Here is a 26,124-nt window from a genome sequence, read left to right on the forward strand (position 1 = left end):
AAGGCAATGTGAAACAGTAGATGTTAAACAGGTGAGGCAATCATGTCATAGTATTAGGAGCCTCTAAAAACAGCCTAGTCCTTCAAGAGTAAGGATCATTCGAGACTAATCAATTTGCCAACAGATGCTTCAACAAATAATCCAGCACTTTGAGAACAATGTTACCCAAAGACAAATTGAATGGATTTGGGGCATTTGATCTTCTACAGTGCACATAGTTAAAAGATTCAAGGAATATGGTCAAATCTCTGTGCATAAAGGGCAAGACAAAACCACTTCTGAATATGCGTGATCTCTGATCCCTCAAACATCACTGTCTTAAAACATTTAATGGGATATCATGAACATGGGCTTGGGATTACTTTAGTAAACCTTTGTTAGTCAACACCACTCACCACTGCATCCACAGAGGCAAGTTAAGACTTTACTATGCAAAGCAGAAGCCATACATCAACACTGTCCAGAAGCGCTGTCGACTTCTCTGGGCTCTGTCTCATCTTAGATGGAAAGTAGAACAATGGAACCGTGTTTTTTGGTAAGATGAGTCTGTCCCTCTGTGTGTTTGAGGCTCTATGGCCACAAGGAGTGGAGTAAAGATTTGAGTAAACTAATTTAATTGTTTGTCAGTCACAGCTACTAGTTTTTCCTTAATGACATGGTCCTTAGTAAGTGTATTGATATTTTTTCTGTTTTTCCAATTAATCAAAATAATTTTCTTGGCAATGGCTCGAGACAGCAGAATGGGAATTGTGTATTCAAATGGGGGGGGGGGGTATTTGTGAAAGGTTGTCTAGTAGACATATAGATGGGATGGCTAAAATATTGTGTTTTAATAGTGCTGATATCTTAGCTGAGACTTCATTCCAAAAAGTGGAGATTAAAGGACAAGACCAAAGTGTGTGAAAATACTTGTCAGGGGTGTTGAGACTACAGTGAGTGCAAATTTCTGAAGTAAGCTATCTGTGTAATATGGGTTTTGTGCAAGATTTTATGTTGGATCCATTGTATGTTGTATGTATGTTGAGTCATTTTTGAGAATTGTTTCCAAAAGTAATTTTCTGTTGTAATGTTGAGATTTCATTCCCATTGCTGGTACTGATATTGTAGTGTCTATAGATGATATAAGTGTATATAATTTAGCAAGTAGTCCTGTTGAATTACTGATCTTGTTGATACTTTCTAAGAATATCATTGATTCTATATTGTTCTCTCATTTTGGCTTTAATGTCACCTTTGATTTATAGATGGTAGAAATGTTGGTCTGTACCTAAATTTTACTTTTGTGCTAGTTCTGAAAATGTAAATAATTTATGATAGTAAAGGTTTTGTAAATGTCTAATTCCTTTTGCTCTCCATCTTGTGCTAACAGGAGGTAAAATATGGATGTTGAAATCTCGGTAATGCCATAAAGGAGAATTTTTGTGTGGTGTTGAATCATTCTTGTTTGCTAATTTGTTAACCTGCCAACTAGGACTCAAGGTTGTTGATGGTTGTTTGGGGCCGCCTTGCATGTGTTACCGCCATGCGCTCTCCAGTGATGTCATGGTCCTGTCAACCGGTCGGGTTGGGTTTTTTTCTGACAAGGACCACAACATCATGATCCCCTACCTGTCTTGTGTTTCTGTTCATGATTTGTGTGGGTACCAATGTTTTCACGGTCATGGCACCCTGCCAGGTTGTGTGTGTTCATCCTTTGTCTGCTTTGTCAAAGCGTGTTTACGTTTTGCCCTTATGTTTTTCAGGTGCCAATGGCATGCTGAATCAGCGTTTCTATGCCCCTTGTTTGTTCCTCTTATTTAAACATTGTATTGTGCCTGTTTCTGTGACTGTTCACTGTATTTTAATGGTTCTCGTTTAGATAGAACGTGCTTGAATATCAGTTGGTTGCCAGTCTGGAGAGGTGCGGTTACTTGCCTGCTTGTGGTCGCTCTCACCAATTGATGCCCAGTACTGTGGAGGAGGACTCCTCGATATCTGCCTGTGTCTCTGGAGATTCATCTGGGCTTTACTTGCATTGAGTACACTGATATTGTAATTGTATATATAATGTTGGAAGTTAGGAGCTGCTAAGCAACCATGGTCCTTTTTTTTAAGTATGTTTTGATGAGGAGGAGGGCGTGGCTATGCCTTGATGGAGCGTTGAATCAGCTGATCAGAGGGAGAGCGAGATAAGGGGCAGCCGGAGACGCCGGTTTGAGAGAGAGAGATGCACACGGCCGCGTTGCATGTGTGTCTGTTTATGTTAATTGTAAGTTAATTTATATTATTAAAGTTTATGTTTATTGATCAGCCAGTTCCCGCCTTGTCCTTGACTGGCCTTTTAACTATTACTGTGTTGCCGAAACCCGGGATGGAGGAGGTGTTCGCTGTCGCAGAGTCCTCGCCACTGCCATCCACCAGGGGAGCAGCTGCGGCCGTCTGCCTGGGGACGGAGGGGTCGATGCAGGCCGGTGAGAGCAAATGGAACCATGGCTGTCTGCCAAGAAGGGGAGGAGTGGTTCCATCCACCAGGGGCTGGAGGACTAGTTGGCGTCCGCCAGGGGAGGAGCAAGCTGGCGTCCGCCAGAGGGCGGAGGAGAGGTTGAGGACTGGGCAACAGCACATCCGGGAGCTGGCGAGCAAATTTTCTCTCTCCTCTCTCTCTGTGTGTCTCCGCTTGCCCTTTCGACGGCAGGGTGTACCACCGGCTGACAGAACAGCCGGAAGTGCAGCATGGGGGGGGGTGGGGAGTTAGTCAGCCGGAGATGCCGGTTCGAGAGAGAGAGAGAGACACACGTGGCCGTGTTGCATGTGTATCTGTTTATGTTCATTTTAAGTTCATTTATATCATTCAAGTTTATGTTTACTGTTCAGCTGGTTCCTGCCTTCTCCTTGCCCAACCTTTTAACTGTTACATATGTGTACATTTATTCTGAGTTTGTTATTTTTCCAATAAAATGTACTTATGTCTCATGTTTTTTCAACATGTTCAACAAAGTAAGAAAAGCTTACAGTCTGGCTCTCGATAATCCAATGATTTTAATTAATTTCACCATTAACTATGAACAGCAGAAATTGTGCCTCACCCAAAAAAAGCATTGTGGGGTTTTTGGGTTTGTCAGATCCTTACTCTAAACCAACCTCTCATTAAAGCACTAAACACAAACTCTACAAACACTCTGTCATACAGATCACATGTTGATTGACTTGCATAAATGGAGACCCAAAAATTGTATTCGGACATTTACTCAACCTCATATTGTTCTGAACATTGTGGCGGAGCAGAACTGCATACTGCCCTTTTAAGGATCCACCACCACTACCTAAAATGGCTGCTTGTTAGATTGCCAGACCTCAATAAAGGAAACCGAGAAGAACAGGAGAGCAGACGGTTGTTCACAAAAGAAAAAGAAGAGATTTGAGACTGGTTTGAGGTGAAGTTGAGGTGTGCCAAGCTGTGTAAGGAGAAAGAAAGTTTAATGCTTTGTACTGTGATGAGGATAAGGAACGAGATTGAAGGAGAGAGGAAGAAACACCAAAGGGACTAATTTGACAGTGCTCATCACCAGAGAGTGAGGCTTGGATATAATAGATGTTCATTGCACTTCTTGAGTAAAAGTGGGGTGGCATGAGTTCATAGGATCTGCAACTGCCGAAGAGCTCCATAGTCAAGGTGTGATGGAAAATATAAAGTCTAAAGTGGAATTGCTAGGTGATTCCTTGATTCTTCTGACCTACCTTTTATTCCTGTTGTTGGACTCCCACTCTGCATCCTGCAATATTGCCCACAGTCATCATACAGGTACATGCAAACTCTCTGTGAACCTGCGTGCACCATTCACAAACTCTCCTACAAACTCTCTCTCTCTCATACATTTACACACGTACACACACGTACACACACACACGTACACACACACACACACACACACACACACACACACACTTTTTAATAATTATTGTTGGGTGTTTTGTTCTGTTATGATTTATGTATTTATGATTATTTCTGGTATTTGTTTGTGAGTCTTGAACTCCTTGCCTTTTGTTCACTGTTTCTTTATGCTATTTTAATAATACACTTATGCTTTGAAATTTGATACTCTTATTTTGTGAATTTTTATTGTATGTAATTGGTGGCTTTTAAGAGCTATCTGGGATAAAAGTATTAATTTTGACGGGCACAAACCTGTCTGGCACCCGAATTCTATTTTAAATTAATACAAATTTAGTACAGGGGCCGCCACCGTTACAACCTGTATGACTTTCCTTGTCTATGAAACACAAAAGAGATGTTATGCAAAATGTTATCCTCAATCACTATTCACTTTCGTTGCATCTTTTTTTCATTAGAATCAAAGTGAATGTTGACTGAGGCTGACATTAATGCCAAACATCTCCCTCCTTTTGTGTTCTATGGAAGAATGTTATTCAGGTTTAAAGCATGAAGGGGCGGTCACACTAGGCATTGAGCATGCACATTTTTTTTTTTCGAACAACGCAATGGACCAGGATATGATGTCACATGGGAGGATTTCTGGTCTAAGTAAATAATAGATAACAAAAAACAAAAAATTATATTAAAAACTTCAGTCTCCTATTGGTTGCGCGCCCTCTTGTACAAGTTCAGAGTTCACCAAGCTTGAACTTTGGTACGCAGCGTAGTACGAAATGTATTCGCATGTGTTTCCACTCTACTGCATTCAGATGCATTTGAATGGGAGTGAATGGAGCAGGAAGTGTAGTGTGATCACCCCTTGAGTGTGAGTAAATGATGATAACATTTTCTTTTTTGGGTGTATTAGCCCTTTAATGTTGGATCACAACAAGACAACCTAGTCACCAGGTTTTTTTTTTTTTTCCAACAGATTGTCAACCAAATCCCGGCCTGCTCTATACCCACTAGGTCTGAATCCAGCTCTGGCCTACTCTGCCCAAACTGACCCAAAAAGAAACCTATTTGTAGTGAGATATAAGTATGTGCTTGGGATTATATTTCAGCCTGAGAGCAGAGGAGATGATGTCAGGAGGTTGTAGCGCGTTTGCATGGTGCAAGTAAGTGAATCCTGTCATAGCACTGACCTTTTCCAATTTTTTTACTCCGCAAAGAGCAAGCTGACCCTGGTGCCACCTGATCCAGCACTGAACACATCCTGGCCATTGTGTTGGGTATGAAAAGAAGAGCAACATCAAATCCTGCGGCTTTCTTCAGACTATTTTGTTAACAATTGAGACACAACAGTGGGATTTCTAGACATACATAATTTGCCAGACTTTATATAGAAAATGTTTGCATGATCGTCTGTGAGGTATATCGGTATCATTTTTCCTATGACATAAAAATGGAACATTGCCCATACAAAGATCTTCATTTCAGCCAGCACACAAAACATAAAAACCAGAAGGTTCTCATTTAAACCTTATCGTTGTTCTGATTGCAAATTAAAGGAGTAGTTCCCCTGAAAATGAAAATTATTTTGCTCCGCCCCAATACGTAATTATGAAATGTATGTCTTTATTCAATGAATATCTAAGACTATGACTAGCTCTTAAATGGACTACGAAAGTCGTATGAACTACAGAAATGGCATGTGATGATATTGACATCAAATGCCATTAGTTTACACATGTCTCATGACCAACCATCAACACCAGGTGCAATATGTGATTTGAGAGCTATAGCAGAGGGGGACATTTACAGTGAATAATGACTTCAATTTTGGTTTTCCACACAATCATACTTTTATGATGCTTTTTTTGTCATTTTGAAGCTTGATAGCCCCAGTTCCATTTACTCTCATTATATGACAAATATTTATCCTTTTGTGTCCCACAGAAAAATGGAAATTAATATGGGTTTCTAACAACATGACAGGGTGTGTAAATTACTATTCCTATAATAGATTTATCCACAGTAAACTGTGTGGAAGTGGTCCATGAAAAAGCAAAATCATGGTTTGATTTGAGTTTGCCATCCTGCTAGAGGTGGCAATATCAGATAAACACAGTATGCCATAGGGAAGTGAAGTGATTATCGAATTGCAGCCTATATTTATGTTATCAAATGTCTACTTCAGCATTATGTGAAGAGAGTGACACTGTTAGAGGAATACTGTGCTTCCCTTCGAGAGCAAGATCAGAAATTACTGGCTGGTATAATAGTTTTAAAATGTCTATAAAATTTGATTTAAAAGGAAATGAGATGAGGTCAAGACAACCACAACTGACTAAGAAATGGAAATAAAATGATCAGATAATTTGTTTTCTGTACAATAATTCTAGGTTATCCACTATATGGACTTTCTATGTGCTCAAACTGATATTTTCTATACTTTTGTTTTTTAATACATTATACATGTATCAGCCAATTTCATTGTGTGATATATTCTCAGTTGACTTTTGTGTACTTTTATTTTGAAATTTCTTTTTAAAGTTCCTGTTCCCCAGTCCTGTTGATATGTCCTGTTTTCCCTCCATGTTTATGTGTCTGGTTTTCTTTGGTTCATTGTTTGATTACTTTGATTCAGTTCTAGTTTGTCATTGGTTTAGTTAATTGTCTTGTTATCTTATTTTAGAGTTCTGCTTGTTCATTGGCCTTTGTTACCTATGTCTTGTGTATTTAAACCCTCATGTTTGCCTTTGTCATTTGTCATGTACTGTACATGTAACCATGTTGTTCTGCCGCTCTAGTCTAGTCTAGTCTAGTCTAGTCTAGTCTAGTCTAGTCTAGTCTAGTCTAGTCTAGTCTAGTCTAGTCTAGTGTACTTGTAACCTCGTGGTTTTGCCTTGCCTTAGTTGTAGTCTAGTTTTGTCATGTTTAGTTAGGTCCTTGGTTTCTTTTTGTTTCATTCACTTATATAGTTTGGGATACTGGTCTCCACGTTTGAGAATAAACTGCACTTGGGTTCATCTAAACTTCATCTTCGTCTCTGCCTGTTTTGTCAACATCGTTACACTCTGACTCCCATCTTATTCCAACCTTATCTTATTTTTGCACAATTACATTCCACCACAATCCATGCATCAGCTCCCACTCAGTTATTAATTTTATCAATCAAAATGTGCACAGTCATGTGACTAATATCTTTTCTATTTCTGACAAGGAATGCATCTGCTCAGCAGCTTATGAGATCATTTAATTATCATGGATTTTTAGCATACCCAAATGACTGCTGAAATGGACACTTATCAGAAAAAGAAAAGCCAGCGCCAGTATTTTCAGCATTCTTAACATTTTCCTTCTCTTTCTGATTTGGTCTTTTGGAACCCATTCAATGTGGTTCATGTCCATAGAATTATAGAGAACTAAAAATATGAAGGACAGTACAAATGCAAGCTTTAAAGAGAAGCTTTTGCCCTTCAATTCATACAGAATATTTATTCACCTGTGTAGAGACACACATCTAGAATGGAAAATAAAAGCATTGATGTATAACTGGATAATGGTCATGAGCAATATTTCTCATATTTTTGTTAAAAGCACTCTAATATTCATAAGTAAAGCCTTAAGAATAAACACAAAACAGATTTTCCTAAAGCATTCTGATGTGTTTATAGAAATACCATCTCATATCACATGTACTCGGCAGCCTACATATGGCCTTAATAAAGCAGCCGAAAACCCTTCCAGCAATTTGAATGAATTAGACATTTGCATGCCGGTTCTTGTTGCGGTGTCCTCCAACTGTGGTTTTCACTGCATACCAAAGTTCCAACTGCACCACAGCTACCTTTGCCATCGGCCTGGTTTATATCTGGGTTTATAACTGGAGAAGAGAGATATAGATGCTTCTACTTTCCTTTCATTCTCTTTGGAGCCTCCAAATACATACTTCCTCCAAATGCATCTTTCCCTAGAGTGGGTGTCAATTAAAATTCCTGGTCTTGGTGTGTCATGCCATTGTAAGTCTTATACGTCACCTCTGTTTTCCATGAACACACCTCTCTTCCAACTGGGATGAAAAGAAAGATAAGAGTGATTTGAGGGCTTTGGAATAACCTGTCAGCAACATGCTTATGATTTGTCGTTCAGATTCATCATTGTACAAATTAAATATTAAATACTCGTGGCACCATTTGGTTGCTACACCCTTTGAACAGGAGAACCTCTAGACACCCTTTCAAAAAGGTAGTTCTATGAGGGACTAACAAACATTTTCTCTAAAGACTGTCAGAGTTCCTTAGTAATGACATTACAAAAGGGATGGCTTGGAGGCGCTTGAAATGTATTTTTATGTTCCTTGAAGGCAACTTGAAAAGGGGGCCTAAAGGTTCTCCAAAGGTTTCCAGCAGTGTGGCAATCTGAGGAACCCTAAATGGTGTATCTTTTGTTTACTTTTGCTAAATCTAGGTCCTAAAGGATGTTAGTGTTCTTTCATTATGATGCAGTTCATAATACGTACGTTTACATGACAAAATATGAAATAAAAGCCACAGCTTTGGATAGACATAGGGCAGATTAACTAAAACGTTGCACCACTTTTGCATGTGGTATTTCAGCGCAAAAACCTGCATCTTAATCTCTAACCACCAGCAATCAATTTTAACAGGCACAATCAGCACTGAAATTGTGCTACATCTTGAGTATTTAAATTAAGTCATTGTTATTCCTTTCTGCACAAACACTCCTCCTTTTTATCTAAATTAGGCTCATTGTAGATTGCACTTCATTCAAAAAGAATTGCCTGGCACAATTTAGATTGCGCTATTAATGCCAAATGAAAGTATGCGGTAAAATGAATTTAATTTAAAAGAGATGTTTGTGAACATTTACAACCTATCATATCAGCAGTAATTAATCGAATGATGGAGAAGAGCGTTATACCAGTGCTGGTCCTCCCTATAGACAAACTAAGCAAGTTCCTATAGGGCCCCCTATCTGCCATGCAAATTATAGATTAGGGCCCCTAAAAGGCTAGGACCAGCACTGAACCTGGCATATATTCAGATGTGCGGTGTTGTCAAGCGCACGTTCTGCATGTTTAAGAGATGATTCATATGTCTGGATCAAAGTGATACTGTACAGTCCTGGCAGGGTGTATTCATTTCGGAAGACTGCGGCACCCTCCATGTTTGCGCCATCACCTGTTCTGCATAATTTCATTAATGAATCGGGCAATAAACCAGCACAGAGAGCACATGCAAAAAACACAGCTTTTACTGGCACTTAATTTTTAGTGAATCTGCCCCATAGTATTCCTAATTAATATGCTCTGTGGTCAGGGTGGGATAAATTGTGATCATCGGAGAAATCAGAGATGTTTTCTCTGTAATAAATCTTTCAGCTCACCACCACACTAACAAATCTACTAAGAGATGTCTTCAGTCTCATGCCAGCCTTTCCACAAAACACTGCCCCTAGGAATTCCATTAATTGTCCGTGGAACATCAGGGGGCTTATGAGTTTGATTCATGCAGCATCAGTTACCAATAAAACCAAAAACTGATCAGAACAGCAAAGACTTCACATCTCTCTTTCATGCACACACCTAAACGTACAGGTGCAAACATTTACGACTAAAATATTCACATCCAGGGATAGTAGTCTAAAACACAGGCAAACACATGCACATGCTTTTTGGAAAGCAACAAAACATGTGGCTAGAATAGTAACTTCCTTAATTACATGTTTTACAAGGTTATAATTAAGTTGATTAGAAAAGTTTATTTTTACTCTGTTCTCCATTATGCAAAAAAAAAAAACAAACAAAAAAAAAACTCATATTTTAGGACTGTTTAACTCTCTAATATATATATATTGTTTGAAATAAACTCAATCTAAAGGTAAACAGATATTTACAGTTTTCCACCTAATGACAAACTGTAGAGAAAACCAAAGGACACTTGATGGATTTCATGATTTGTGATTCAAGTCAATTTAAAAAAAAATACTGTATCAGAATGAATCAATTGGTTATACAGGTTGCACTTTGACATAAAAGTTAAAATGTTAGAAAGTCATACGAGTTTGAGAAAATCCTTTTAGATTTAACTATGTGTGGAGCTTACTATTATAAAATATATATATTTTTTTTTGTTTGTTTTTTAAAAAAAAGTCACTGACAATTAGGTAGGTGTCAGTTTAAGGCTCTCCCCATGTATGATAAGCTTTGGAACAGTTTGCCCCTGCACATTAGAACAACTCCAATGTTGTTATCTTTTAAAGCTCAGTTAAAAACAGTCTTTTGTTTAAATTGTGCTTTATAAATAGCCTTGCCTTGATATCAGCAAACAGTGATTTACTTTCATGTGATCTAAGTTGACCGTTATGCTCTGTCCTATGGTATGGTGGAGGTTGAAATCTCAGAACAAAGAATCTCTGGACCATCACAAGGTCAGGTAAAAAGTTATTTTTACATGCCAGACAAACATCACTTCCTGTTTGGCATCATGTTATAAGCAGATGGTGTTGGTCAAGTTTATGTGATTTGGTTTAAACATTATAAGACACCATCTTGTAAAAGAATTTCACAATTTGTTCAGAGAAATTAGGCAAAAGAGGTTGGAAATTGAAATCTGGTTGGATATGATTTCTGCCTTACCTAAGAATCTAGTGAGATTTGTGTGGTCATGGTGATTTTTAGTGAATCTGCCCCATAGTATTCCTACCCCATAGATTCTGCCCCAGTTTGGATGTCTCCGGCCTGCAGCTATACCTACTTGGAATAACACATTTTTGTTTAAGAAAAGTCGACTTCTTAATCTTTCTGGATTCACTGTGATTGGCCTAAAAAGGTAGGGTTATTCCAAAAGGGGGTGTCACTTCCACTCATGGTTAAGGAAAGGGTAAGGTAAGGGGCTCCCTATATTTTCTATGGTGGTTTGGAGTGACCGCCCCTTTTTGTAACAACGCCTTCAGCTAGACCCCTCTCCTCTGACCGAAATTATAACAATGCCCCCAGTGGCTTAAGCTGGAAGCGTTGTAGGACGGATAGGCATGTGTGAACTCCATTTATGTCCAGGAGAGGTCACCAAAAGCCTGTTTTGAAGCAGGTTGTTTTTAGCTGTACAGGATAAAAAACAGTGAAGAGGAATGTATATTTTATAAACTGTACTCCCCAACCCAAACCTAAACATTTATGGAGTAAAAATTAAATGCTGGGGCGGAAAAAGAAACCTCAGAATCATGCTCGTCAATGATCATGCAAACAAGATTACTGTCTGGTTTCAACGTGGATAGAATCCAGAGCGTCTCACGCTGCTGACGAAACATGTTGCCAGTAGGGCCACATTGGAAGATGAACACACTTAAACACAAGCAAAAATGTATGGTGGGAAATGCCACATGTGAGTCGGCATACTGCCTCCGATCCAGGGGTACCTGACCTTCCGGAAACAGCCAACTACCTACATCTCATGAGATGTAGAGGGTCATGTTGAGGTCATGTTGAACTTTTGATAGAAATTAATAGAAAAATGTGATAATTTAGTTGTCACTAAAAGCGATCACTACTATGTCTGTAGCATCGGCGTCCCAGTAGGTTATTGAGTCCATACACAGCCTGAGGTAGGGAGGCATCCCGCCGCCCATAAGCAGCAAATTGGAGTAATCGGGTCCAAGTCTGCGATGTCAGATGATATGTAACCCATGGTAGTACTCACAGTGAGTATGATTCAGTTCTCCACCGTAGCAGCAACTACATGCAGAACAGGTAAGTGAAGTTAACCACACGTGGAGCAGGTTTTCTTGAGTGTGCTGCAGTCTTGCATGTGACCTTGACCACTCCTCTTTAATCCAGTTTGCTGTTTAAGTGTGGCTCAGCTCGCAGATGGCTGCACAAGAATTGAGGTAGTGCTCACGGTTGTTGTGGTAGGTACAAAGGGTTTAAAGCGGTCACACTTTTTTCCTGTAAATACCACTTTAGTGTCTGTGAGTAAGCCAATTGGCAAATTCGTGGGTCTGGGCTGTTCACAGCGGGTGAAAGTTTTGGCTGACTTTGCTTTAGATTGAGAGAAGTATTTCTGCTCTTGCCTAAATGGCTCTGCATGAACTGACCATGTTACCTGCTTAGATATTTGTATGGCCTGATCCTTTACACTCTGACATCGTGTAAGTCCTGGAATTGCCACTTGCAATGATGCACTGGGTGAGACAGTATTCTATGAATGAGTCTCTATAGCTAACAGGCAGTTTTGTCAGTAAGGTGTCAGCATTGCATCAACAAAGCAGTTCATATCTAAAATACCTTTTAGCTACCTGAGGCAGTAGGCAGCTTTAAATGATATAACAGCACTTGATACTGGTAGTCCTCAGTTAAATATCTGTGAGGGCCAAGGATACTGTCTAGACCTTTTTTGAGCATGAGGAATCACTCTCCTTTCCTGATGAAAAGGATGCCATCTTTGGTTTGGGTATGCCATAGTATGATGCATTGGCCATCTCCATTCCTGGTACCACAGGGTCAGCTGGATAATAATACTGTGCTCTAGGCAGAGGAGGTGGAGGCAGGGGCAAAGGTTGATTAGGGTGATGAAATTGCATCGCTGGCTGGGCCAGTAAAGGCTGGACTGGTGCAGGCTGCACTGGAGATGGATGATGATGTGGCTGCATGTGAGTGTGCGCAGGCTGCACAGCAACTGATGCGGTGGCCATCATGCGGAGGCTGTGGAGGTAGAGATACCACACAAGCTATATTATGTGGTGGAATAGTTTGCTGCATCCTTGTTTGCAGCCACTGTTGCGTAGGAGGCTCATGGGAAAGTGTTTCATCATAATGTATTTTGTGTGAGGACGATGCTACAATCAATAGGGTTCTAATTCAGAATGAATGAGTTCAATGTGAGGGAACCCTCTGTAATGCCCATAAATAGGAGATCTAGATACAGAAGATGCCTGTCTATGAATGGGAGACTAATCTCCACATAGAAACAAGCGGTATGTTAATCTCTTCATTGTGTTGCAGTTATTTTTATCATGATAAATACTTTCACACATGTAGTGAGACAATAACATTTTCATTTTAAAATCACAAGAATAGTCTGCCAAGTGTAAAATTAAAGTAAAATAGTCTTAGATGACTATGAGTAAATTCAAAGGATACATCATGAGGGGAAAATAAATTACAGTTAATTTCAAATTAATAGTCAAGTCAATAATATGGGGTGTTTTTTATGATGAAAATATCAAAGTCTTAAAATGTGGGACTGGGCTTGACTTTAAGGCATCTTGCTTTCCAAATGTTATTTTCCCCATCATTCAGAAAGTTTAAAGCTTTGATTAACATTTATATTATGGAATAGAAGCATCGTGACAGAAACATTCACAAAGTTATACATTTCAAGTAATAAAGCAGCTAAAATTTAAGACCAGAAATGCTTCATGAAACTGTAAAGGCAAAAATACAATCAAACTTACAGCTGGTATTTAAGGAAGGTTTGGAGTATGAACTAGTATTTCTGTTTCCTGTACAGAGTCTATGCCGCTGTCACCTGTCAAATGAACGAAACACCAGCACAGGTGCTACTCATGCATGGCCATGACAAAATGGACGAATCACTCTCTTGGACTACTCGTTCTTTTGAGTCATATAAAAGATTCATTCAAAATGAACGAAACGTTCATGAACGATCCATCATTACTTTCCATAACGTCAGCTTATGGGGCTATTCCACTGCATGGTACAACTCGACTCAACTCAACTCGCTTTTTTGGGGTTTTCCACTGTGGATAGTACCTGTACATGATACTTTTTTAATGCCACCTCGGTCGAGGTTCCAAGCGAGCCGAGCCGATACCAAATGTGACGTCAAAATCCTGCAGATCACTGATTGGTCAGGGAGAATCATCACTACCAGCGTCACTGGATTTCCGACACGTGACATCACCCGCTAGTTTTAAAGTTAGCAACAGTGATAACAGTATCATTTGTTCACACGACTTTTGAATTGTGAAAAAATAAATGGCTGTGTGCAAAACCACGCCATGGTCAATAAACAAGGTGCAGACAGTCCACTCGTTAACGATGAGCAAAACGGAAAAGTCTCTCAGGAAGCTGTTGGCCACACACAGCTACCACCGGACCTACAAACAGTGTAGGGAAAAGTTACAAATAAAAGTGACAACAGAACCATCAAGGAAAATTGGAAGTGGTTCGACCAAATGGATGCTATCTAAACCGGCGAGCAATGGGAGGGAGAGTGCCCTGGACTCAGCCATGATGGAGGATGGCACGTTTTATGACGTTAACTCTATACGTTAACTCTATACTCTACTTGAAAGCTTCACTTTATTTAGTTGACCAGCTACTGGAAGCTTGTTTCTAAAACAACATGGCCAATTTAACTGTTACTCTTGTGTAAAATCACCATGCAACAACTGCTTTATGCAGCACAATGAGCTAGTAGCTAACAGCTAGCAGTTGTGTTATTGTTTTGGTCAGTTTGCGTCGTGTTTAAGATGATGTCACAGCAGTAGAGGCGGCGCAACTATGACGATCAGCCTGTAATCCCACCCACGTTTAGGCAGTACTAAACTGCAATGGAAATGCAAGCTCAGAAAAGTAAAGCGGGCAGAGTTGAGGCAAGTCGAACCGTAACATGCAGTGGAAAAGTGCCTTTAGTGACGCAATGTCAAGTGTACTGAATCGTTTGGGAACTAATTTATGGCTCAACAGTATACAGCCTCAGGGCTCTTCTTTGGGCTAATATTTATGCAGTTGGTGGGTAATACAATTTTTTTTTTGGCATTGGTAGAAGTAAAAAAAATACCCAACAGCTTTTCGTCATGTTTTTCGTTATAGCCAAATAGCCAAATCCATTGGATATTTGTCCGTTTTCCTCATTGGAATGTATGAGTAACTATGGTAACAGTGCTTTGCTTAATTATTATTGGTACAATAAAGGGAAAAATGCTCTTAAAATGGGGAATACTTGTCAACAAAACACATTATTTTATGCAATGGCCAATCTAAACTGTATTTACCTTAGGCAAATATCACAAAGGCAAAATTATTGGTGAATAAAAATCAGAAAGAAACAACAGGCAGATAGTGAATGACCATTTAATGATCTGCAGGGTTGTTAACCAACAACATTTATTTTTCATTTTAAAATGTCCTCATAGAGGAACAGCAAAATACACTCAAAATGATGAAATGTGAAAAATCAGACAAAATTTTAAGATCATCTGTTTTTTTTTTTTTTTTGCTCTTTCTTTTGGCATTTTGATGTTTTCAATCTATATATGAAAAATGTAAGTGCCTCCAAAATGACCATGAGAGCATTTGTAGTCAATCATATGAAACTTCAAAACTAAGACTCATGGTTTACTTTCTGCATCGGTTTTCTTGACATATTCTTGTTTTGTTTCACAAAACAAAATAATGACCCTGTCATAAAATACAAAGAGAAAACCACAAATATGAAAATTATTATTTACAGCTTGGCTCAAGGAGACATCAATAAAGAAATGAGACAAACAAAAAAAAAATTGTCTCCTGACAGATTTTAAAATATTTAATATTTTTTTCTCTCTCTTTACAAAGTATTTTCACCACTTGCATTGCACAGTTCTTGTTGGACATTCAGAGGTATGTAAAAATAAAAACAAGAAACAGTAAAAATCTGATTTATACACTTTAGAGGTCTTTAGGTCAATGTCATTAGTTAAGACACCCACAAAATTTGTTAACTTTCTGACATGACAATAATAAAAAAAAAGAAAAGAAAGAAAAGTAGGGGAGAAAATACATAAAGCAATGTAAAAGCAGGCCTTACAGCTCAAGTGACAAATACAAAGTCAAGTATCAAAATAAAGTTTTAATGAATCTCAATTAATTTAGTTTTCATCCATATGAAAAGATATGGCACAGGATTGGTTTAAAACACACACACACACACACACACACACACACACTGAAATTATACTCCAGCGGTAACTGACAATTCACTTTCATGGTTGATGGCAACAGGTTGTCATCTTGTTATACTTGTTATGTGCAGTGTCTTATGACTGCTTTGAAAGTCTTTAAATATACAAAATATTTACAGTCTGGCCTAATTCTCTTTAGGGGAAAGCAAATAATGTATACATACAATCCAATATCGAGGCATCAAGTATAAACTGTACAACTCAGAATGCTCCCATATTTTGTCCCGTTGGGAGAAAACAAGGGCTAGGTCAAGAGCCATTTCTACATATGACATGGAATTAAATGGTTTACTTGATTGAACAGTAGCTGCTTTAGATTACATAATTATTTCTTTTTTAATTATATAAAATTTGTCAAAGGAATTCCATGAACTACTTTGACAATATAACATTTTTAGTCTATACCATAAAATGGCTGGTGAATGAAGCATGTCCAAGTAATAACTTAAAGGTATCATTTCAATAACCAAATTTGTACAAACTTGTTTTTAACTTTTTAGATTTTTTATAACATAGTGCAATTACTGATCTGTTTATTTTTCTTCAGAAAAAGGAATCACTATCATAGCAATACAAAAAAAAAAAAGTTTCTTTACCCCCCATGTCCTAATAATCCAAAAAATCTCCAATGTTTGAAAAACCATAGATTCAAATCTCCAAAAGAAGATAAAAAAAAATGATCAGAGAATTGATCGTTGTAAGTAGCTCCATTTACAACTGTGAAAGGTGAATGGAAGCGGCAATGAGTCATGGATTAATAAGCTGGTGAAAGAACAAAAAGAGAATGAGCACATGGCCAAAGACAAGAAACTTGTCTAAGATTGAGGTACTCTCCATAGTAGAAACTGGCAAGTCCCAAAGGCTGGTGTTGGCATACTGTATGTATGCTGGGATCCCCCCCTCTCATACAGAAGCTATAACAATCATAAGATGGGGAGAGATACTGGAGATACTATTGAGAAGGTCCGGAGCAAGATGAGACAAGTGGCTCTCTGAAAACTCACACGGAGGGAAAATCTGGACAACATAAGCTGGCTACAGGGGAAATATAGGAAACAATATATTTGTTAGTCAACAGGTGGCTCTATGTTGAAATTATTGTGCCCTTATATGCCCCAACATGTCTTTTATGAGCAGTAAAACAATTTGACAATGCCACATTTGTGAGAGAAAAAAAGCTTAATTAAATAAAGATTTTGCTAATTTTTGTAAAGGCTGATCGTATAATATATTTTCCTCTTTGAGGTGTCCAAATATGGAAGCATCTCTTCTTTTAAACTTGGTTAGGTATGACAAATTTACCAAAAAATTTTCATTAGGAAAAACTTGTATTAAAATTTGTATTGAATACTATAATTCATAAAGTTAATTAGTAATGTTTTACATAGATTTTTATTAAAAACTAACCTGATTAGAGCCTGGGTTTGGGACATTGATAATTCCAGCAGCTTGTTTTGCTTGCAGGTAAGTGATAAAGCCAGTTTTGAGGGCATGGGTCTGGTTATGGACATCTTCTTGGTCCAATCCACAAGGCAATGCCAACAGAAGGCAGTACTCCCCATCAACCTAGAAAATATATATTTTTTAAACTCCTAACCCTGTTCTTATATTTCAATACATTTTGCTTTATACTACGCAAATTCAATACATTATGGTTTTATAAATACTTCCTAAGCTCGCTGTAAATTCTGTTGCATTTACCAGTCAATTAAAAAGTTTGTAGACAGATACTTGATTTAGTCAGAGAAAAGAATATGAAAGGTACAAAGGAAAGCGGAATGCTTACAGTCATCCTTCTGGAAACTCCTTCAAGTTGTGATGCCTCTAAGCGCATTCTCTGGGCAATGCGAAGAAAAGGACCTGCTTCTGGCGTTGGCAGTGAACGATGAGCTAAAACATTGTTACCAGACACAAAGTGCAGCTGTACAGCTGCAGTGTCATTTTTAAGTGCCAGGTGACCTTGCCAAATAATTGGATATTTCTAAAAAAGAAGACAAAGTGACTGTTACAATATGAATACAAACATTTATTTCCATTAGAGATTTAATGAAATAATTTTTTTTTATCAAAAATACATTAGTTACAGACCGTTAACAGCTGCACCATATCAACAGACCGAAGTCCTGTGCGATCCAGTTTAATGTCTGATCGCATCTGAGAGGAGGCCAGGGATGGAGGCAGCATCTGGCTAGTCATAGGTCCTTGAGGTCCCTTCTGTACAGAGAGAGGCAACTCCAATTTGGGAGTGATAGTCACTGGAGAAGTGTAAGAAGGGGAGCCAGTCTCATCCTGGACTCGGGACATGTGAGACAAATCCATGGAGCTTGGCTGTCGAATGTGTGAACAGTCAAGTTTTGGTTCAGCAAAACCTCCCACTGAAGCAATGGAGGAGACAGAAGGAACCGTATGTCTTTGACCATGGTCAATGTCTTGAGAGACCTGGTGAAGAAAAATATTTATAAATGTAAGTGGAAAGTACTAAATCTCACACTTGCAAATAAACAGATATTACGTTTTCACAAGACAAAATCTGAAACTTCTATGGTTAACATAATTATTGACTTTGCAACTGTAGGGCACCAAACAAAGTCTCACCTGAGATGCTGCAATTTCACGGTTAGCCAGGTTAATCCCAATTACGGAACGACTTGGATATTGGGAATGAAAGCCACTTATTTCTCTGTAGTACTCAGACACAGAATTTACATTTCCAGCATGAATCAACTGTCCTCCTTGAGGAGATACCATCACAGAGCTGGGTAGGTGTCCCATTATCCTGCTGTCTGAGTGAGGGGAGGGGGGCATCTTCATCTCCAGTGCTTTTGGTGCATCCCTAACAATCTGGGCATTTTTTACAACAGGATAGGCTTTAGAAGAAGCAGATGAAATGTGTGAAGACTGCATAGCCTCTGGTGTTCGAGTTTGACGATTTTCAACAACAACTGGATGGTCAGCCAAATGCTGGTGCACAAGCAGCCGCACATCTCTGCTGTACTGTTCTAGTCGCATAGCCCTGTGATGCAGACCTTTGTATTCAGGCTGCATTACCATGCTTTCTGGGTGTAACTGTGGTACAGATGCCCTACGAAGTCCTTGTGCAAGATTGTGCATATCATCACTGCTTGTCTCACCAACCTGGGCACCTACAGATGAACCTGCATGTGACTTAAGAACCACTTCTCTGATTACTGCAGGTTGGGGAGTAGTGGAACGTTGCTGAGATCCCGACTGTGGTGATAAAAGGTTTTCTGAATGCATTCCATAACCTATTGTAGGTAATGATGGGGTATTGACTCTGACATCTCCTTGGGACAAATGACCTATGGGCACAGGCTGGTTAACACTATGAGGGGGCATGATCACTGATTGCTCAGCATGGTGTATATTTGACACATATTGAGATCTAGGGCCAACTGGTCCCAAAACAACTGAGCTGCTTGAAGGGCCAACTTTTGGAAAAGGTGAAGGTGAATGGCCTGATGCCCTTGGTGAATGTGAATCTTGTTTGGGTAGCAAGACCACTCTTTCATGTGCGACACCTGGACATGAAATGTGATTACCTGATAAAGGGGGGTGGTTTGGACTTAAAACTGTGTTTACATTAAAGTTCTGTGATGGTTTTATATCACCTTTCATTGAAACAGACTCCGATGCTCCATTTTTTTTTAAATGTTGCTGTTGTGTAATTGATGGACCATACCTTAGAAGTTGAGGAATACTTGCAGCCTGTTGGAAGGTTTTCACAGAACCTCCTTGTTGACCAGTGTAGTAGGAGGGTTCACATTTTTCAGATCCAGTACTTTGCTGACTAATTGAGGAAATAACAGGCTGGGAATTGAAGGTCTGGCCAGTTAATACTACCCCTGTGTGTCCATAAGATGTAGGGGTCTGCGATCCTTTTGGAGTAGAGGACTGAGATGGTGGTTCTTGTTTTATCTGTGATTTTGATACAGACTGTTGAAACTCTATATCAACTGCACTGGCAGGTGGGATCGGACTAATTTTAGCAATAACCCGCTGTGGCTGTGTCTTTTGTCCAGAATAACTCAATACAACCACACCTTCTGATGTATTGACTCTCAAACCAGTACTTGACCCTGTGTTACAATGTGTGCTTTCAACAACAGGCCGTCCAACACTTCCTCCATCATCAGACAGTGGAAGTCCATGATACCTGCTATTTTCATTCAAGCCTAAACGATACTTCTGCTTTGGTAAGGGCATTCCAGAACTGCGGTTGCTCAAAGAGATGCGAGGAGTATCCTCAAAATCATAGGGCATAGGTATCCGACTAATGACTGAAGTAGCAGTGGAAGTTATAGCCAGTTTCTCTTTTAAGATCTGCTGAGTCTCACATTGTTTCAGAGGATTTGGCTGTGGTGGTGTTGTATGGGGTACAACTTGGGTTATAGGGTTAGGTCTATCTTCAGCTACAGAGCATTTTAAAGGCAGCACTGTCTCAATTGAATTTGGATCTGCTAAAGTGGTTGTGAACTGCATTCTTGGAACTGCATTGGTGTTTGAGGCAGACACAAACTTGGGCTCCATGAGAATCTTTCGCAGTGTACTGGTGCTAGGGTCAATATCAGAGGCTTTTGTGTCAGGGGGCATGGGAGGATTTGCTGGGGGTGTCCCCATTCCTAGTGTAGACAATGCCACACTAACTTTTGGTTTAGGTGGCATTCCTTTCTCTTCTGTTCTGGTGTTCCACTCAGCAGGTGTGAGAGAAGTCTTAGAAGAGCATACAGGCGAATTCAGACAGGTTGTGGGTGAGGTAAGTGTAGGTGCTACTGACTCAACAACAGATGGATGTTGTGTCCTTAAATAAGAAGGACTATTATTCCCAGAGTGGAATGCAGATTCCTGAGGTTCAGGCTGGTCAACAGCAGGCTGCTCTGCCTCTTTTGGTGTGTCTAGAGTCACTGTAGATGTAGCTTCATGTTTGCATGCAGCAGCAACAGTGACTACAGCTGCTGCTGCTGCTGCTGCAGATGTTGCTGCCTTAGGGTTTGCAGTTTGAATCTCTTCTGGTATGGACTCTGGAAGCTTGACTGTAGTTGACCCAGGCTTTAGTACTGTATCCTTAAAAATTTCAAATTTTCTGTTGATAGAAACCTTCCAACCTCTAGATTTCTTTGGCGTTTTTGGTCGTGCCTTTCCTCCTTTCTTGGCCTCTGATGATAAAGATTCTGTGAGTGAAGTATCTATGGTAATTGTTTTAGAAGACTTTGAATCTGGAACCAAACCATTATCTGATCCAGACTGTATAATAGGTTTCAAAGACAAGTCAGTCTCAGGTTCAATAACCTCATTTGCTACAGGCAAAACTAGTGCCTCTGATGTAGGAAGGAGGGCTGTGTATGTAGTTGGAGCAGAGAATCTATCTGCATCACCTGATATATCCTCAGCAGTAATGGAATCAATTGCAGCAGCCAGTTCAGTTTCACTTGCCGGATTGGCAGGCTTTTGCACCTCAGTTTCATCCGCAGGTTGTACAACAACAGGTGGTATTAAGGTAGGTGGTTCAGTATGTGGTTCTTTGTAAGGTGCTGGATGACGCTCATCTGTAAGTCTGGAAATATTCTCCACTGCTCTTTCCAGTTCCATTTGGTGTGCAAGCAAGGCAGCCACAGGATCAGCAGGGGGCTCCATTTCTGCTAGAGACTCTTCATTATTATCACTTTCATCTTTGTGGTAAATTGAGATATTTGACTCTTTTTTTACTTTTGTCTTTGTCATAGACTCTTCAAAACATATGGCTTCCTCATCACCTGAGTGAAGGGCATCTTTAACTACATCTACATTAAGATCATCAAGGTTTCTCAAGTTGACGGTGTTCTCATCAGACATTGATTTGATGTTTCCTGTTGACCTTGATGCTTTGATTTTACCATTCCTATCTAATGTCTGTATTTTTTCTTTAGGGGCTATTTCTATATTATCATCTGTAGATTTTTCCTCAACAGAATGTGTAAGTTCCTTTTCCAGTTTAGATATAGTGTGTAGTTTTGTGTCTTGTGTTAATTGTCCAACTTGCATTGAAGATTCATCTTTGGATTCAGCTTTGTGCTCTAAAGCAACAGACAAATCAACCTCTGCTCTGTCTGACTGAATGGGTCCTGGACTACCTGATGATTTGTCAAATTTTGATGTTTCTTTGATCTGTCCTGTTTGTACAGGTGAAGATTGGACCTTTTGAGATGGTGGAGAGTGCCAAGCCTCTGACACTTCAGAGACTTCACCACTGCATGTTGACTCTTTAATTTCAGGGTCTTCACCCTCAGAGTTTTTAGGCTGATCTCCCTTAACTGGAGACACATCATCACCTCTTTTACGAGTTTTGGGTGGACGACCTCTCCTCATAACATGCTGTGTTGCAGCTTCCTTATCACTTCCGCGCTTACGGGATGAACGGGAAGGTTGTGCAATATCTTTTCCTAATTGTTGAGGAGCTTCATCCTCATGGTGTTTTGCATAGACAGATCGCACATTTCGTCGCTGCCTTGCTCTGCCATGGTTTGCATTTGATTCATGGCTCGGCTCTGAATCTGTAGCATGAACAGGAGATTTTGCAGAGTTCCTGGAATCTCCTCTGGGTGAAGATCTCTTCAGCTTTTCTCTGTCAATGCGTTCACTCTTCCGTGTAGCTTGTTTCTCCTTAGAAACTTGGGGGGGAAGGGTTAGAGCTGGTGCCATTTTTGCCTTCTTACTCTTTGGTTGTTTCCGTGGTGGCTGTGACTGTTCAATCTCAGGTTCCATAACTGGTAACTCAACTGGCGATGCAACCTTGTGCAGAGAAGGACTAACAGGTTCTGCATTTTTTTCTTGAAGCTCCACAATCTCTTCAGTTTGATCGGGGTTTGGAAACAATAGAGAAGTCTGAATAGGATCACATTCTGGTTCAATATTACTTAAAGCTACACCAGGAGTAAGAGGTTTGACATTAAAATCTTGTTCCACAGTTAAGTTTACAGTTCTTCTGGACACACTCAGCTTTTCATTAGGCTCTTCAACAGTTATATCTCCCATTATTATAGGCTCAGGGGGTGTAACACTCACTGGGACAGCTTTATTATCCTCCTTCAGGCTAATTAATAGAGGAGAAATTAATGAAATATCTTCTGACCTTTCATCCATGACTGATGGACCATCTGTGTTCACTAATGTAGAGGGCAAAACTGGCTTACCATGCTGCAAAGAAGTTTCTAAGACTTGAGAGAGAGATATTGATGATGCTGTAGTTGGAGTATGACTAACTAACATCTCTTGGGAACTGTCTGATAGAATGGGGGGCAACCCAAGCTCTTCATCCAATTTCTTATCTTCCTCCATCTTATCAGTTACATTGGCTCCTCCTGAAATGGGCAGCTGTTGGTTCTTATCTTTTTGCTGTTGAAGCTCTATGAAGCGGCTATGAAAAAGTACTCTTGGCTCTTGAGAGAGGTCTGATCCCCAATCTCCAGCTTGTTCTCCTTGGGAATCACATGTGTTAATATCTCTACCAAATCCGACTTCAGGATAATTATTTTTGCGTTCAAGGTGTTGAAGTCGTTTTGAGTCCTGTTCAAAGATAGAGCTATGAAGGAAACGAGAAGCAAAGAGCTCTTGTCGTTCTTGTTCCTCAGGTTTGGCCTCTTTTTTATCATTAAGCTTCCCTTCAGAATCAGAGCGAATTTTCTTTTTTTTCATATACCAAGAAGGAATAGGTCTTGGGGTGGGTTCAGACTTCTCCTTTTCTGTGCTATTCCAAAAGCTCTTAAGTTTGGAGTCATGACCAAGGAAAGACCAATTTTCTTCTCTAGATGAAGATAGCGACTTTGCACGCTCGAGCAAGGCTTTGGTGTCTGGTGTTATGGTCTTATCTAATGCAAATTCATAGAACTTGTTCTTTTCAAGAGACTCAGAGGACTTTACGTCTGAAAGCCTCTCATACTCTCTCTTGAAGGGGTTTGAATTCAGTGAAAGGTGCCTGCTGTCACTATCCTCATCACAGTCTGACTGAACTTCTCCAGGTTCCAATTCACATTCAGGACGTTTTTGAATACTTTGTTTAACAATGTTGGTGGGGAAGCTCATTTCTCTTCTTAATGTACTCTTCCTAATATTGCTCTCCCAACAGAACTCCTCTTCAGCCACTGATGCTTTCAAAATTTCTGCATGAGGTGAAAGCCCTTGATGCACTGATTTACCAATATTGTATTTTGAGACATCAAAAAGCAAGCAATTTGTCTCCATTGCCACAGGGGAATTAGGCTCTTTGTCCAAAATTAACTGTGATGCATTTCTCTCCTCCTCAGCAAAGGGTGTCCCTTGAAGAGACACAAGTTTCTTTTCAGGAACTTTTTCATCATTTATCGGTCTAAACCTCTGGTAAATGAGCTCTCCAATAGAGCCAAAATCAAATTCAAATGCTCCTAACTTCTTTCGCTTGCTGGTTGGTGAATCACCAGTTATATCTTGGAGTGGTTTTCCAACCTCATGCACAAAATTTTGACGTTCAAAGTCTTCTGCATCAGTGCTGGGTGTGCCTTCAGCTTTATCAGATTTATCACACTCTAGCAGTTGTTGCTGTAACTGACGATTTTGCTCCAATTGTGTTCTGCATCTCTGTGAGTGACCAATATCTGAGAGCAACCTTTCCTTACTTTCTGAATCTATTTCTTGCCTAGAAGGGAGTAAATCAAAGTAATCCAAATACTGCTGTTCTTTCTCTCTTGAAGATTCCATTTCTATGCTCCCATCATCAGAGACTGCAAGACTGAGAATTGGTTGACTATTTCCACCAAAAGCACCTATTTTTTGATCAAGATCATCTAAAGGATCTATTGCCTCCTCAGTCGGGTCTCCAAGTCGAGCCTGAAGGTCAAGACTGAGGCCTACTGACATAACGGTGTCCAGCATTTCTTTTGTAGAACTAGCAGTAACCATCCTCTCTGGCTTAAAAATATCTCGCTTGAGTGTCTCTTTCCGTAGAAACTTTTTAGAATAATCAAAGTCTTTTGGCAAAGGATCATCACATATTTTCATTAATTTACATTCATCTTCCTCCTGACTACTCCTTAAATTTTCAGCCTTTCTAGATACTTCCTCAAAACGCATCTTCCGTGCAGCCAACCTGTCTGATTCCACAGAAGAGGTGGTGTCAAATCCAAGATCTGTTTTGAAGTATTTTTTGTTTTTCAACTTGCCCTCTTTATCGACAACCTCAACCAGACTAGACAGGCCTTTCTCCTTGAGAGGTTTTCCATGCTTAAAGTCTATGTGGAAAGGCATACTCTTGTGATCAGCTGAGGGAGATGTGGATGGAGATCGAACAGTATCACTCCCAAACTTTGTTTTTTGTTTCTCACAGAGGATACTGTCTATCAACTTTCCTTCCTTCTCCTTTACTCTTGTCAGCTGCACAACACAAGGTGGAAGATCAAGTTTTCCTTTTCCATAGTAGTCTTTTTCTTTGATTAATGGTTTGATGTTGGCTTTCCCTCGCAGAGTTAAGCTAACCTCTGGGCTAGTGTCCCTGTCTGGTTCAAGGTCCGTCTCTGATGATGGAACAGTGGGGGATGCAAGTTTTAATTTTCTCAACTTTTGCTTCACTGTTTTGTCCTTGCCTCCTTTCTCCTTACACCCAGAGTGCCGTTCTTTTTCTCCATTTCCATGCTCTGCTTCAAAGAGTGATTTGTCTTTCTCTGATTTATCACTCCTATTATACCTCTCCAAACTAATTTTATCTGGCTTTTCAAAGCATGGTGGAGATAGTGAGCTGCAGCTGCCACTTCGTTCAGATGAACGACTGTAAACATGATGCTCAGAGTCACTGTGTGGACGTTCAGAAAGGGACGGGGAGGCAGCAGGGCTAGCGGGGTGGAGTGGATGGGAAGGACTTTGATTATGTTCAATTGTTCGTCGACCATGGTCTCGTTCACGATCTGTTTCAAACCGCTCTCTTTCCCTTTCCCGTTCTCTTTGCAAGTAGCTATACTTCCGAATGTCCTGCTCATAAGGGTCTCGATAATCCCTGTATTCACGGGGGTCATCATAGTATCGCGGGTCATAGTAATCCCCCTGGTATGGATCCCATTCTGAATAAAACTCTCGACCTCTGGCAGCATATTTTCGACGTGGATCCTCTGTGAATGTGCGTACTCCAGGCTCCTTCTCATAGTACGTCCTCTCAGCTGTAAACTCATGATATGACGGGCGGCGCTCATCTCTGTAAAAGCCCAATGAAAATGAGTGAATTTAAAAACAGCCAAGATTCCACACAATAAAAATACTGTAAT

At 39.8% G+C, this 26,124-nt stretch overlaps 1 protein-coding gene across 1 annotated transcript in view; it reads right to left on the minus strand.

The window, feature by feature from the left end:
* Positions 1-14,961: 14,961 nt before the first annotated feature.
* Positions 14,962-26,124, minus strand: part of spen (spen family transcriptional repressor) — a 39,464-nt gene continuing 28,301 nt past the window's right edge. The window contains exons 11-15 of the mRNA XM_052106206.1: positions 18,440-26,054; positions 17,933-18,283; positions 17,631-17,825; positions 17,252-17,410; positions 14,962-16,879 (exon numbers count right to left, since the gene is read on the minus strand). Coding sequence (XP_051962166.1) covers positions 16,748-16,879; positions 17,252-17,410; positions 17,631-17,825; positions 17,933-18,283; positions 18,440-26,054 — 8,452 coding nt within the window. The 3' untranslated portion in view covers positions 14,962-16,747. The remainder of the gene's footprint in view (positions 16,880-17,251; positions 17,411-17,630; positions 17,826-17,932; positions 18,284-18,439; positions 26,055-26,124) is intronic.

Source organism: Xyrauchen texanus, chromosome 35, assembly GCF_025860055.1.
Source record: "Xyrauchen texanus isolate HMW12.3.18 chromosome 35, RBS_HiC_50CHRs, whole genome shotgun sequence".
In the NCBI taxonomy this organism is placed as follows: domain Eukaryota; kingdom Metazoa; phylum Chordata; class Actinopteri; order Cypriniformes; family Catostomidae; genus Xyrauchen; species Xyrauchen texanus.